We start from the raw sequence: 13,263 nt of genomic DNA, 5'->3' as shown, positions 1-13,263 counted from the left end.
ACCTTGGTCGTGGTCTACACCATGTGGTGCCCAACTACCTTGGTCGTGGTCTACACCATGTGGTGCCCAACTACCTTGGTCGTGGTCCACACCATGTGGTGCCCAACTACCTTGGTCATGGTCTCCTGGTTTCAAGAATTTATTTTGTGATTCTTTTCTGCAGCATTCTAACCATGTGTCTGTAGTACCAAAGGTGTGACCTCTCAATGTGGAGCAGTAGCAACTCAATCTAGTGAAACACCCTTATCTCCAGGCTACACTCTCTGTTGGGTAACGCTTATGAGTAGAATTTGGTAGGTAGGAATAGGAACTCAGAATTTATATATATATATGCCGGTGGTACGTAAAAAACACCAACTGATCGTGGCCGTTGCCAACCTCCCCTGGCACCTGTACCGGTGGCATGTAAAAAGCACCCACTGCACTCATGGAGTGGTTGGCGTTAGGAAGGGCATCCAGCTGTAGAAACACTGCCAGATCAGACTGGAGCCTGGTGCAGCCTCTTGGCTTCCCAGACCCCGGTCGAACCGCCCAACCCATGCCAGCATGGAAAATGGATGTTAAACGATGATGATATGCAGATATATCTTTCACTGATGAATGTCAGCAAAAGATAAAATGTCAGAGAGAAAGCGAACCAAAAAAAAAATCCTTACAAATGAAGCCCTTAAGTTATTTATTCTGTATTGAGTGGCAGACACCCTTTTGTCATTCTTACAATCAGAAACAGTAAACTCTTGTATTCAGTGATGCCATTCTTCAATTATAAGATAAATATGCAATGGGGGTCTTATTGACTAACAATAAAAATGCCTTTGTGATGCAGTTTTAGTGAAGATAGGGATTTTAGGCTGCAGTTAGATATTCCAAGAAAAGTTTTTTTTATACTACTATCTGATGTGACCTTGGATATCAGAACTGCTATTTGTTGCTTAAAATGTTTAGCTCAAAACTTCTTTGATGTACTCAACCAAGTTCTTGACAAGAGAAGGACAAAATCTTTCAAATAATAATGTGTGCGAGCACATGTAGTAAATTCTATGAGGAAATTGTAATTCAGTCATTATACATCCATCTTTACATATATATATATATATATATACACAGCAGGAGTGGCTGTGTGATAAGTAGCTTGCTAACCAACCACATGGTTCCGGGTTCAGTCCGACTGCGTGGCATCTTGGGCAAGTGTCTTCTGCTATAGCCCCGGGCCGACCAATGCCTTGTGAGTGGATTTGGTAGACGGAAACTGAAAGAAGCCCATCGTATATATGTATGTGTATGTGTGTCTGTGTTTGTCCCCCTAGCATTGCCTGACAACCGATGCTGGTGTGTTTACGTCCCCGTCACTTAGCGGTTTGGCGAAAGAGGCCGATTGAATAAGTACTGGGCTTACAAAGAATAAGTCCCGGGGTCGATTTGCTCAACTAAAGGCGGTGCTCCAGCATGGCCACAGTCAAATGACTGAAACATGTAAAGAGTATACATATATATATATATATATATATGCGTGTGTATGTATTTAAATTCATTAACTGTTTGTGATTCCTTTACAATATATAGTAAAATGTTTAACTATTAGGAAATTATATGGAAAAATAATTATTAAGTAATTTATCTTTCTTTCTTTCTTTATCTCCAGGTTTCAAAACCCAACCACCGTGTCTTACTTAAATTTCTTGAAGACAGGTTTTCAAAATAGTTTAAAGTACAAAACGAGACCAAACATATAACCTGTAAAATCGGGAATTGCAGATTAACAAATTTATGTCCTGTTTTTTTATTATTATTTTAATTATATGAAATATATATTTTTATATAGAATTCGGCTAAGAACTAAAGCAAGTTCTGTGATATGACTTGTTAGATTTCTTCCAAAACCTGCATACACACACATGTATTTAGTTATGCACACTCAGTTGATACCTGAATGATGGCACCAATGTAAAACCTTATGTGGTGAGTTTGTGCCTGATGCTGAAATGTGGGTACATACTGGATGTGCACAACTGAACTGAGAAACAAACTCTTAGCCATATATTTAGGTACACCTTCAATAGAAAATTGAGGTTAATTTTTCTACTGTTGCGAAATTTTATATTCAACAAGTTAAAATAAATTTAATAAAGATCTGTTTATATGTATATATTCTGCAGCATTGGTTGCAATATCTGTCTCACACATACTTACCTTGTTATACTCTTCCAGTCTTATTTTCTCTACATAAACAACTAGTCACACTTAGACATACAAATATAAATATGCATATAGTTATTCTTTCCCCTCAGACACACACTATATTATTCATTCCGATCCTCTCTCAAAAATTATTTTGATTTTGTAAAATGCCAGGCTACTGGTAAGAAGTTCATATCCTATCATCAGTTCTGCAGTGTCTCTTTTGATAAGGTGGGAAAAAGAAACCTGAATTTTCTCTCACCTAGTCTGCTTCCTTGCTATGTTGATATTTTGGCCCAGATTAGCAATGATAAAAGGCATTCAAACTTTGACTGTTTCATCTTTTATTCACATAGTGTATCTAAGAATTAATTAGCTAATGTGTCCCATGTTTGTTTTAAAAATATTAGGGTATTATTTTAGGGAAGTTTGGTTGCTATTTCTAGCAGTGTATTCTTTCTTGAATCACTATTATATTATGATGAAATGATCAAGGGTACATTTGTAACCCTGTTGACTGAGGTACATTACTTACACATACATAAAAGCTGGTAATTTAACATTTAAAACACAGTAATCCCATGACTATCACAGGTGTCACGTTCCAAAAGCCCCCATGATAGTTGAAAATCTGCCAAGTAGAAACAGTACTGTACTGTATATATTTTTAAAATTATTTTTGTAATTTGTATATATTTATTATAAATGCAAAACACCACGGAACAATCAACATAAGCTTAAATAATAAACCACTACACGGCGAGGGATTACTGTACTCTTATTCTGGCACAAATGAAATAGCAAAAACCTTTTATCTTTCAAGGCTTTTAACTGCATTTAAAGGCAAGTCTTGGATGTGAGTGAAATCTAGCAACTGTTGCCAGAAATGTGGCACAGATGAATTCAAAGACCCAGTCTTCATGATGTGGTTAATAATATACAAACATACATTATCTTACATACCTATATACATAGTGAAGTTCACATACATAATTTAGTCATTATTTAAAAGGTTTTGCTTCTCTCTCTCTAGCCTGGGATGCTGTAAGGTTCTTCATGAGAGATTTGGAACTCAGTATTTCAATCTGACAAAACTCTCATTGTTCTTCATACTCAAATAGAAAGCAATGCCCAAAGTATTAGATTCTGCAATTGTCTCACTCATTAAACTTTCCTGTTGATTAATTGTTGCTAATACAGACCACCTCAATCAATATACAGTGTTGCTGTCATTTGTAGCAATGAGTGCCACATCACGATACCTATCCACATATCTAGGATTGAATGGGATAAATGTCTTAGCTCTAGACATCATGCAGTACTCATGATAGGATATAAACATCATATTATAGGATAGTCAGGCACATTTGTAAACTTCTCATTTGGACATACAAGCTGTAAATTTTCATATGGAATTCATTTAAAAAATCTACTGATAAATTTTCACCAGTAAATTGTATATATTTATATATACATACCTGTACACAATGGGCTTCCACACAGTTTCTATTAAGCAAATTTGTCTCTGAAATTATCAGTGAACTCCAAATTATGGTAAAATACACTTGCCTGAAGTGCACATCACTTTGTGGGTTAAGTTTGATAACACATGGTTGTGAAGTGAACTGTTTGACCCCACAGCTAGGCCTGCATCCATATATAATTGTCTCTCTTACACCTGCATGCATACACACTCACTGACCTTCATTTCTAGTTAAATGAGGCTTACCTAGTTAAGTTCTAATTCATGAATGGATTAGGAAAATTTAAATAGAACATGGGATAGATTACTCCATCATTTACATTTCTAGAAGTTCAAAATTATATTTGGTACTAATATTTGAGTTTATACATATTGGAACCACTTTGAATTTGTTGTTTGAATGCAGTGGATTGGGAAACTTCCTTTCTTTACCTTGATGTGACACTGGATTAAAAAATCAAAACTTCACATCCCACTGCATTTGATTTTAAAACATAAGACCTGTAAAATTCTCAGCTAATCCCTCTCATTGCCAAAAGTGTCTTGAATGTAATTCAAACGAAATGTTTATACAAAGAGTGTCAAGTTTTCTTTTCTTTTTTTTTAACTGTAAAGATTCTGATAAAGAAACATTTATGTAATCCCATTAAAAATAAATAAATTTTGTTATCTCTTGTTTTTGCCTTGTTCATTATATTTAACAGCTCTAATGAGTGACAATCATTAACATCCTTTTGATTTTCTTTTACTCATGTACATTGTATTCTTGAATATATTAGGTTGTCCCAAAAGTTCGTAAACACTTGCGAAAATTGAATTTTTACTCGCCAAGTACTAACAAAAACAACAAAAATTATTCCTCAAAATAAAGACCATTATTTTCCAAGACTTTCTACGAACTTTTGGGACAACCTTATAATATAAGCTCCTATTTTCTATCTAACAATTATTATTCGAGTGCGGTCGTTGCCAGTGCCACTGGACTGGCTCCTGTGCAAGTGGCATGTAAAAAACATCATTTGAGCATGGCTGTTGCCAGTACTGCCAGACTGGCCCTCACGCTGGTGGCACGTAAAAGCAGGCACTACATTCTCAGAATGGTTGGCGTTAGGAAGGGCATCCAGCTGTAGAAACTCTGCCAGATCAGATTGGAGCCTTGTGAAGCCATCTGGTTTGCCAGTCCTCAGTCAAACCATCAAACCCAGGCGTTACATGAAAAAAAATGAATATATCTTTATTTTTCTGTCTCAATATATTGCACACCTTCAATTTTGACCTTGGTGTTTTGTATCAAATTTCTCATATAATATATACAAGTAAATATGGAGCTATTTTCTTTCCTGATGCAGTGGATTGATCAGGTTTACAAAAGTGTCAATTCTGTTTCACCTCATCTATTAACCCTATCTTCAGGTTTGATCTAACCATGACATTTCAAGTCTTTTGTTTACAACAATGAGGGAATTTAAACTTAGTCATTTGAATTGCTAGAAAAAGTAACTAAATCTCCTTTGATTTGCACTAGTTGTCTTAAAGAGGGAAAACACATTACTTTTGTCCAGGATAGACTATGCCTGAAAAACAAAAAAAAAAACCCAAAAACAATGCATAGAGCTACAGAACAGAGAGAGAGAGAGACACTATTTAGTATTTCAACCTGCTACTAATAATAGTTTTCTCACATTACTTATCTTAATTAAAGCCAGTAAGTGAGGCTCCTCCTGGTCAGTTGACTTGCTAGAACTAACAGCAAAATCTCTTTCAAATCACTGCAAACTATCTTAAAAGCACATTAGATAATGTAGACAGAAATATTATGCCTGAAAGATTAAAAAAAAAAAAAAAAGAGTCATGACTAATACATTTTTCTGTCAACATTCTTACTATGTCACTACTCACTCAGCTGCCATAATTAGAGTAGAACTGATGTAATTCCATTCCCTCTTGTACTAGCATTTATTTCTCTCTCTCCTTGGAATCACTTCTTTTCTCATTCAACCTGTCCTGAATTCTCAATATCATCTCTTTCCACTTTATTTTCAACTGAACATCTCTTTCCTGAAGTTACATCTTATGACTGCCATACCAAATCTTTAATACTGCAGTATTGCTGCTCTCCATTTCGACACCTCTTCCTCTCCTTGATCCACTCCTATTCACCATCAGCCATACCTCCACCTTTGTTCACCATTCACTGTATCACCTCTATCCCCCATCTGTCACTCCTTTCACATTTTCACAAACTTACCTACCCTTCTTAATCTTCTCTTCTTACTCTCTCTTATATTCACCTTCTTGTACCATGAGGGTATGCCCTGACACTTTGTCGCCACCATCTCTTCCTCTTTCCAGTTGGGGTAGGCATGTATCTCTGCTACAGCAAAACACCTGTTCTGTCCTTGCAACACCTGGCATAAAGCCACCTACCTCTCTATTGCTCCCCTACTCAATTGAGGGTGCATGTCTAGTCTGTTACTTGGTGATCTCATTAGTACCAGCCACTGAATAAAGTACTTGGTATACTCTAAGTGGTTGGAATTAGAGATGGGCATCCAACCATAGCAACCATGCCAAAATAGACATTGAAGCTTGATGCGGTTTTCTGGCTTGGATCATGTCAAACCATCAGCCAATGCTGGTATGGAAGATAGATTTTAAATGATGATGATGTCTGCTGAATCAAGATAGACTGACCTGAGCCTAAACAACAAACCTGCATTTTTATAAATCCAAATTGCTATTTTCATTCACAGACATATCTAAAGTCGTCTTCCTTACAATATACATTAGCTAATGACTTTTTATATATCTGACTGCTTTCTTTTAATTCCCTTTGTACTCAGATTTTGCCCTAAGTTAATTAGTGATATTTGACATGCTATGACTATATAGATGTATTATGTGACACATGCAAAAAAATTCTCAATTCAAATTTGCCTATTAGTTGGAAAAAGAAAACGAAAACTTTTAAGCGATTGTTAGTAACTCTCAAAGGAAAGGAAACAGTTCTAGAAATTAATTACTTTTACAAAAATATTAATCTATAGGCTGAAGAGAAAATCTGTTTTTGGACTTTATTAAGTATTGTTCTTGAAATATAGATAAACTTGAATCTGTTTGATCAACCAACAATGATTCCACAAGTAGGAAAAGGGTTTAAACAGTTTGGCCATTAGCTCTTGATGTTAAAAGATATAAGGGAAATAACTCAAGCAGATCAGTAGCATGAATTGTAGGTACATCAAGTGGGGATGATATACTGGATCACACACAAAATTCTCAGTTAAAATATGCATCATACTTGGAGAAAGAAAATAAACCTAGTAGTGACTGTAACCTTCAAAAACAAGCTGAAGATAATTTCATGCAATTAAGAATTAATTTTACAAAAAAGTACAAATTTGCATGCTTAAATGAAAATCCAGTTTTAGTGAGCAAGTAAGGTGAAACCCATATTTGTCTCTTCCTTTCCAGTTTCTCTTGATTCTCTTACATTCACCATTCTGGTTTAACAGACATACACTATCACACTTCATTGAAATAGTCTACTATACCTTTTAGCCTGAAATCACTTATTTACATATCTACTCTTTGGTGCTTTTAGCAGACCCCACCCTGTTGTAAGCATTCAGGCAAGATCCCTAGTTTGAAGATTGTTTCCTCCTTGCCTTCCATGAGTCACAGAGACCCCGAAAAGGCACAAGGATACTGCTTTTACTTTATAGAATAAATAATTTTAAAAACATCTCATTAGACCAAAAAAAAAAACTGGTCTTAAATTGACAAAATAGTTTTATAGCAAGGATTCTCAGCATCACCCTTCCCACCTTCATTAACGAGAATTATAAACTAGAGGTAATTTTGTGCTGCTTCACTCCTGCAACATCTGTTGCCATGTCACCAGAAATGGACTCTGTCTCTTGCCTTATGCAAAAGTAGAATTTCACTTGACTGCTTCCGACAATCTACCTGAACATTCCATGGTTACACAACAATATTGGATAAAATAACACAAGACTCACAGAAACAGTTCAAAAATAATATATAAAATCAAAAGAAACAGTGATTAGGGGTTAAAATAAATTAAGCAGAAGATTTCACTTTTATGCTTTTAATTTTGGTTAATATTTATTGACCTTTTGAACAACAACAACAACATGGTATTTGTTAACAGAAAGACAAATGAAGGAAATACAATTAAAAAATTTTAAGTTAATTAATGAAGGAAAACTCACACACACACGCACACATCTAACTGCAACATTTTATATATACATATATATATATATATATTATATATATATATATATATACACACACACACAAAAATATTCCCCCCCCCCCCAAAAAAAAAAACAAAAATGAATATTTTTATTAGAACAGATGATGACTTTAATGTTAGTCACAATTTCAGTTTAGAATGTTACTATTATAATTAATTCTAATTATAATAAGCAGTCACATTACCAAAAGTGGAAAGGTCTTTGGATTTGCTTATGCATCACATTCCTGTCATTAATATCTAATTCCCACAGAGAGGGGAGTGTGAAGGGAAGCTTCTTTACTGCATTCAAGCTTTGTAGGGAGAAAATACATTGTGAGATTTCAACAGCCTCAACTTAATTTCATTTTAGGATAATAAAAAAATAAAAATTAATTTGATGAATGAAGCAAGCTTAGTCAATTATAATTTGATTAGTAGAGTTTATAGAAATTATTTTTTTTTGTTTTAATTAAGTTTTTCATTGATAGATATTTTACATTTTGATACAAGTTAATCAAAAGTTGTTGCTTTTTGAATTGAGGATTTCATTATAGATTGGAGTAGGAGGACACAACTGGTAGGTGATAATGCAAGTTTTTGTCAGACATCATCCTATTTAAATATTTTAAATAGGAAATATTCTACAGTAATTATTCATTGAAATAAGTGACACAGCTGCTTCAAAAGCAGCTTGAAAAATCCCAATTTAGGAGAGTACGTAACCTATTTTGATGTTTGTAAGGTATTTCAAAACAAAAACAAAACAATGCCTGTAGATATTATTATTTACAAAGGTGGAGCACCAGACGAAATGCTTTACAAAATTTAGATACATCCTGAGTTCTAAATTCAAACCCTACTGAAGTTTACTTTGCCCTTCATCTATCCAGCGTCTATATTATAAGACAGACATGTATTAGGGAAGAGAGTCAGTTCAACCATGTTCCAAAGTAAGAAACTGTTATTCTTATTGTTCTATTCAAAATTAATACAATAAGTACCTATTTCTTTACTACCAACAAGGGGCTAAACACAGAGGGGACAAACGGATTAAGTCAATTATATCGACCCCAGTGCATAACTGGTACTTAATTTATCGACCCTGAAAGGATGAAAGGCAAAGTCGACCTCAGCGGAATTTGAACTCAGAACGTAACAGCAGACAAAAAACCGCTAAGCATTTTGCCCGGTGTGCTAACGTTTTTGCCAGCTTGTCGCCTTTTAATACAATAAGTACCAGTAATATACTGGATCCGGTCTAGTTCATCACACTGTCTTTCCTACAAATTGGTATTACTAAGAACAGGTGAATCTTTAGTAGGATCTAGTCCATTATATCAGATACCAGTAAAATACATACAAGTTATACACTGCAGTTGATTCAGTTGACTATACACTCTACTTTGTCATGTAAAATCCAACTGTTATAATACAGGGGCAGATTTGTTGAGCCTAGTCTAGGAGTCATTTCAATTCAGTTGGTAATACTTCAATTACATTGCTAATTAATATCTTTGGGAAAAATATTAATGTTGAGGCAACACATGGTAATCTTTCTGAAGTTGAGGCTTCATATTAATATGGGAAACTATCAGCATTGTTTGGAGGTTGGCTGATAAATTTCTGAAAGAGTTTTCATTCATCTGGGATTCTTAAAACATCTTAAGGTGCCACTATTAGTATTTAAGAATGCAACAAATTGGTTCTATTGACAACATCAACCTATAATGGGTTGCATTATGTCTCTGTTTCTGAGTATGTGGTTGCATGTGAGTTCATACTGGAATGTGTGAATGGAGATATATGCTTATAGATATGTGTGTGTGTTTTCATAGATATATAATAAGCACTCAATAAATAAGGCAATATTCAAACATTGTGATGAAGTTAAGTGCTATCTTATTTAATGCGTACGTGGGTTGTACATTTAAATGTTTGTGCACACATGTCTGATTATCTATGTACACTTGTTTCTAACTAAGCACATAACTATACCTTTATATATACACACATATATGAAGAAATTGAACGAAAGGTTATTTCATATATAATTCAATTAACCCCTTGATCTGAGAAGATTAAACTATCATAGAGGACACACAGATAGTTTAATCTAGGAACCTCTCTGGACAAAATATGAAGTTTAACTGAAACCATAGCAACCAAAGTAAGAAGAAAATACTTTGTAATTAGTAGTATTTCTTCTCATAGAGACAAAATCATTGTGTCCTGCTATTTGATAGTGATCGCTTCGGATACTAGTTTATCTATATATGTTTGTCTCTTTTTGTCTATATGCACATTTTCATGCATAATTTAAATTACACATATTTACATACATAAGTGATAGACAAGTATCTGAAGCAATCAATATTTTAGATATCTTACTGGTTAAAATCAATAACCAGAAAAATATTGCATAATCTTGATAACAGCAAAATTAATAAATGATTAAAACTGGAAGATAATATTGTAAAAAATCAAGAAATATTTAACAGAGAATGGCTAAAAATATAATTTCCCAATATTTCTTCAAAATTTCCATACTTTTATCAGTTTTAATCCGATTTTAAAAGACCTTTCCAAAAGAAAAATTACAGAAGGGAACATTTTGTACCCTATTGCTTAAAGTATATTTTCTTCTGGTAAATATCTTTTGAGAACAAGGTAATTGTGTAGAAGAGTGTATCTAGGAATTTCTGGCATTGTTAAATGAATCAGCACAAAGGATGAGACAGAAGGGAAGGAGTGAGGGAGCATAAAAGAGAGAAAGGCTAGAGAAAGTTAAACAAGCCAAGACCTTAAACAAGAGAGATAACCTTGCTACACAAACACTGGGCAACCTGTTACAGGAACAAAGTATGCTGTCTTCCTGTAACGGTCACTTCTCGTAGCAGGATTCAACATTGATTTGAAAGAACAAGTCATTGTTTCAAACCAGGTTTAAACAAACAATTCAATTGATGCACCTGGTGTATGTTGTGTAATGTATGGTTTCAGTGAAACTCTTATAGAGATATTTCAAACAAATATCTAAGAGAGGAAAGGAATAAAGAGGGAAGTAAGAAACTGAGGAAGTGGAGAAAGGCAAGGAATATGCAAATGAGAGGGAGAAAACAAAAATGAAAAAAAAATGAGAGGTTTTTAGGATAAACATATAAAAGTTTATCTTGGGGTAGAAAAAGGGTTAATTTTTTTTTAATCATTATTTCCAATTAATTCAACTATGAAAGCCATCATGTTTTAATTTTGGATTTAGTCATTTCACTTCTTGCATTGCTGATGTCCTCCAGAAACTTATGACCTGTTTTCTATAAACTGAAAATCTTACACCTGTCTTTGTAGACAACCAATATTCTTTCTAATATTGGCACATGACCATCAAACTTCAAGAGAGGGACTAGTTAATTACATTGATCCCACTTGACAGGTATTTTATTTCATTGACCTTGAAAGGATAAAAAGCAAAGCTGACCTCAGCAGGATTTGAACTCAGAATGTAAAGAGTTGGAAGAAATGCTGCTGAGCATTTTGTACCATGTACTAATAATTCTGCAAGCTTGCTGCCTTTGTAGGCTACTAATATTGCTTCTGAGAAAGGCATGAATGTAACACTTTCTCATCTTTTCCCTATAAATCTAAATACTTATATCTACAAAGGTAGCTAATATTTCTTAGCAGATATCCATCATCATCATCATCATCGTTTAACGTCCGTTTTCCATGCTAGCATGGGTTGGACGGTTCAACTGGGGTCTGGGAAGCCAGGAGGCTGCGCCAGGCCCAGTCTGATCTGGCAATGTTTCTACAGCTGAATGCCCTTCCTAACGCCAACCACTCTAAGAGTGTAGTGGGTGCTTTTTATGTGCCACCTGCACAGGTGCCAGACGAGGCTGGCAAACGGCCACGATCGGATGGTGCTTTTTACGTGCCACTGGCACAGGGGCCAGACGAGGCTAGCAAGCTCCAGCTGGGATACAAAGTTGAGCTGTAGACTGTTCACTACGAGCTTATCTCAACTATATGACATAGTAACTATTATTGATATCATTATTATTATTAAAATTTTTCACATAAGACTAGAGGCGCAGGTTAGTTGATGCCATCAACTCCAGTACTTGACTGATACTGTATTGATAAAGTATCAGTCCCAAATGGATAAAAGGCTAAGTTGATTTTGGTAGGATTTGAATAGAGAATGTAAAAGACTCAGAACAAGGACTGCAAGGTATTTTCTTCCCAAGTTCTATTGATTCTGACAATCTACTGCCCTAAAAATGATAACAATAATTATTATTTCAAAGAAAATAAGGATGTCTAATTGAGGTGCAAGGCCAGCAATTTGAAGAAAGGTGGTTAAGTCTGACATACAAATTGTGGCTGAGTGATTTCTTATTTTATCATTCCTGGAGAGATGAAAGGCAAAGTTGATCTTGGCAGGATTTGAACTCAGAACTTGAGGGCTGGAACAAATATTGCAAGTATTTTTTCCGATGCTTTAACAATTTTGCCAATCCACCCTTAACAACAATAATAAAAATAATAATTTTAAATATTGGCACAAGGTTTTGGTGTGATGGAACAAGGTTGATTAAACTGACCCCAGTACATGACTGGTACTAATTTTATTGAACACAGAAAGAGGAAAGACAAATTTGACCTCACCGGGATTTGAACTCAGAATGTAATGGAATGCAACCAAATAAAGCAAGTCATTCACATTACCAATACTGCCAATCCATCTCTCTTTGATAATAACATCTTAGGCACAAGAAAATAGTTCTAGGGTGGGTTGTAACAATGAAGCTGTGAGACCCAGACCTCTTACAAAGCTCAATGGCATTAGAGTACAAATGAATTTGGTTTCAATTTAGAATTGAAACTGCCTTGCAGAAAATGTAAACAGTTCATTATATATTTTAAAATATAAATTGTAAGACTTGAAAAAATAAAATTAAAAAATGTCCCCTACCTCCTTGCAAAATGTTATGACTTCTTTAGTTTCGTTTCCTTATCGATAGGAAAGGTTTTCATCATCTGACTGCTCATTGAATTAATTATTAATCACATGTGGTGCATGATTTTTTTAAAAACAAATCTGTCTTTGCCTTTGCCCCTCATTTCAGAGGAATATAAATACATACACATATAGCTATACATATTAGCATTATATATATATACATATATACATACATACAAACACATATACATGCATACATACTTACATACATACGTGTGTGTGTATATATATATATGCATACATATATGCACATGTGTGTATGAATACAGAACATGGTGGAAGGTGAATGGTGACAGTGTGCAAACAATTTCAGTTAGT

The 13,263-nt window shown here is 34.5% G+C and overlaps 1 protein-coding gene and 1 long non-coding RNA gene across 2 annotated transcripts in view; one reads left to right on the top strand and one right to left on the bottom strand.

Annotated features, from left to right (window-relative positions):
* Nucleotides 1-4,336, top strand: part of LOC115212895 (selenoprotein N-like) — a 30,237-nt gene extending 25,901 nt beyond the window's left edge. The window contains exon 8 of the mRNA XM_029781692.2: nucleotides 1,643-4,336. Within this exon, the coding sequence (XP_029637552.1) occupies nucleotides 1,643-1,733 (91 nt within the window). The 3' untranslated portion in view covers nucleotides 1,734-4,336. The remainder of the gene's footprint in view (nucleotides 1-1,642) is intronic.
* A 3,482-nt stretch (nucleotides 4,337-7,818) lies between these two features.
* Nucleotides 7,819-11,410, bottom strand: LOC118763832. The gene is made up of 2 exons (XR_004999583.1): nucleotides 9,163-11,410; nucleotides 7,819-8,926 (listed from the first exon to the last, which is right to left on the bottom strand). It is a non-coding gene; the product is annotated as an uncharacterized LOC118763832 (long non-coding RNA).
* Between the last annotated feature and the right edge of the window lie 1,853 nt (nucleotides 11,411-13,263).

The sequence above is a fragment of the Octopus sinensis genome, linkage group LG6 (assembly GCF_006345805.1).
Source record: "Octopus sinensis linkage group LG6, ASM634580v1, whole genome shotgun sequence".
Classification (NCBI taxonomy): domain Eukaryota; kingdom Metazoa; phylum Mollusca; class Cephalopoda; order Octopoda; family Octopodidae; genus Octopus; species Octopus sinensis.
This window is presented reverse-complemented; position numbering and strand designations above follow the sequence as displayed.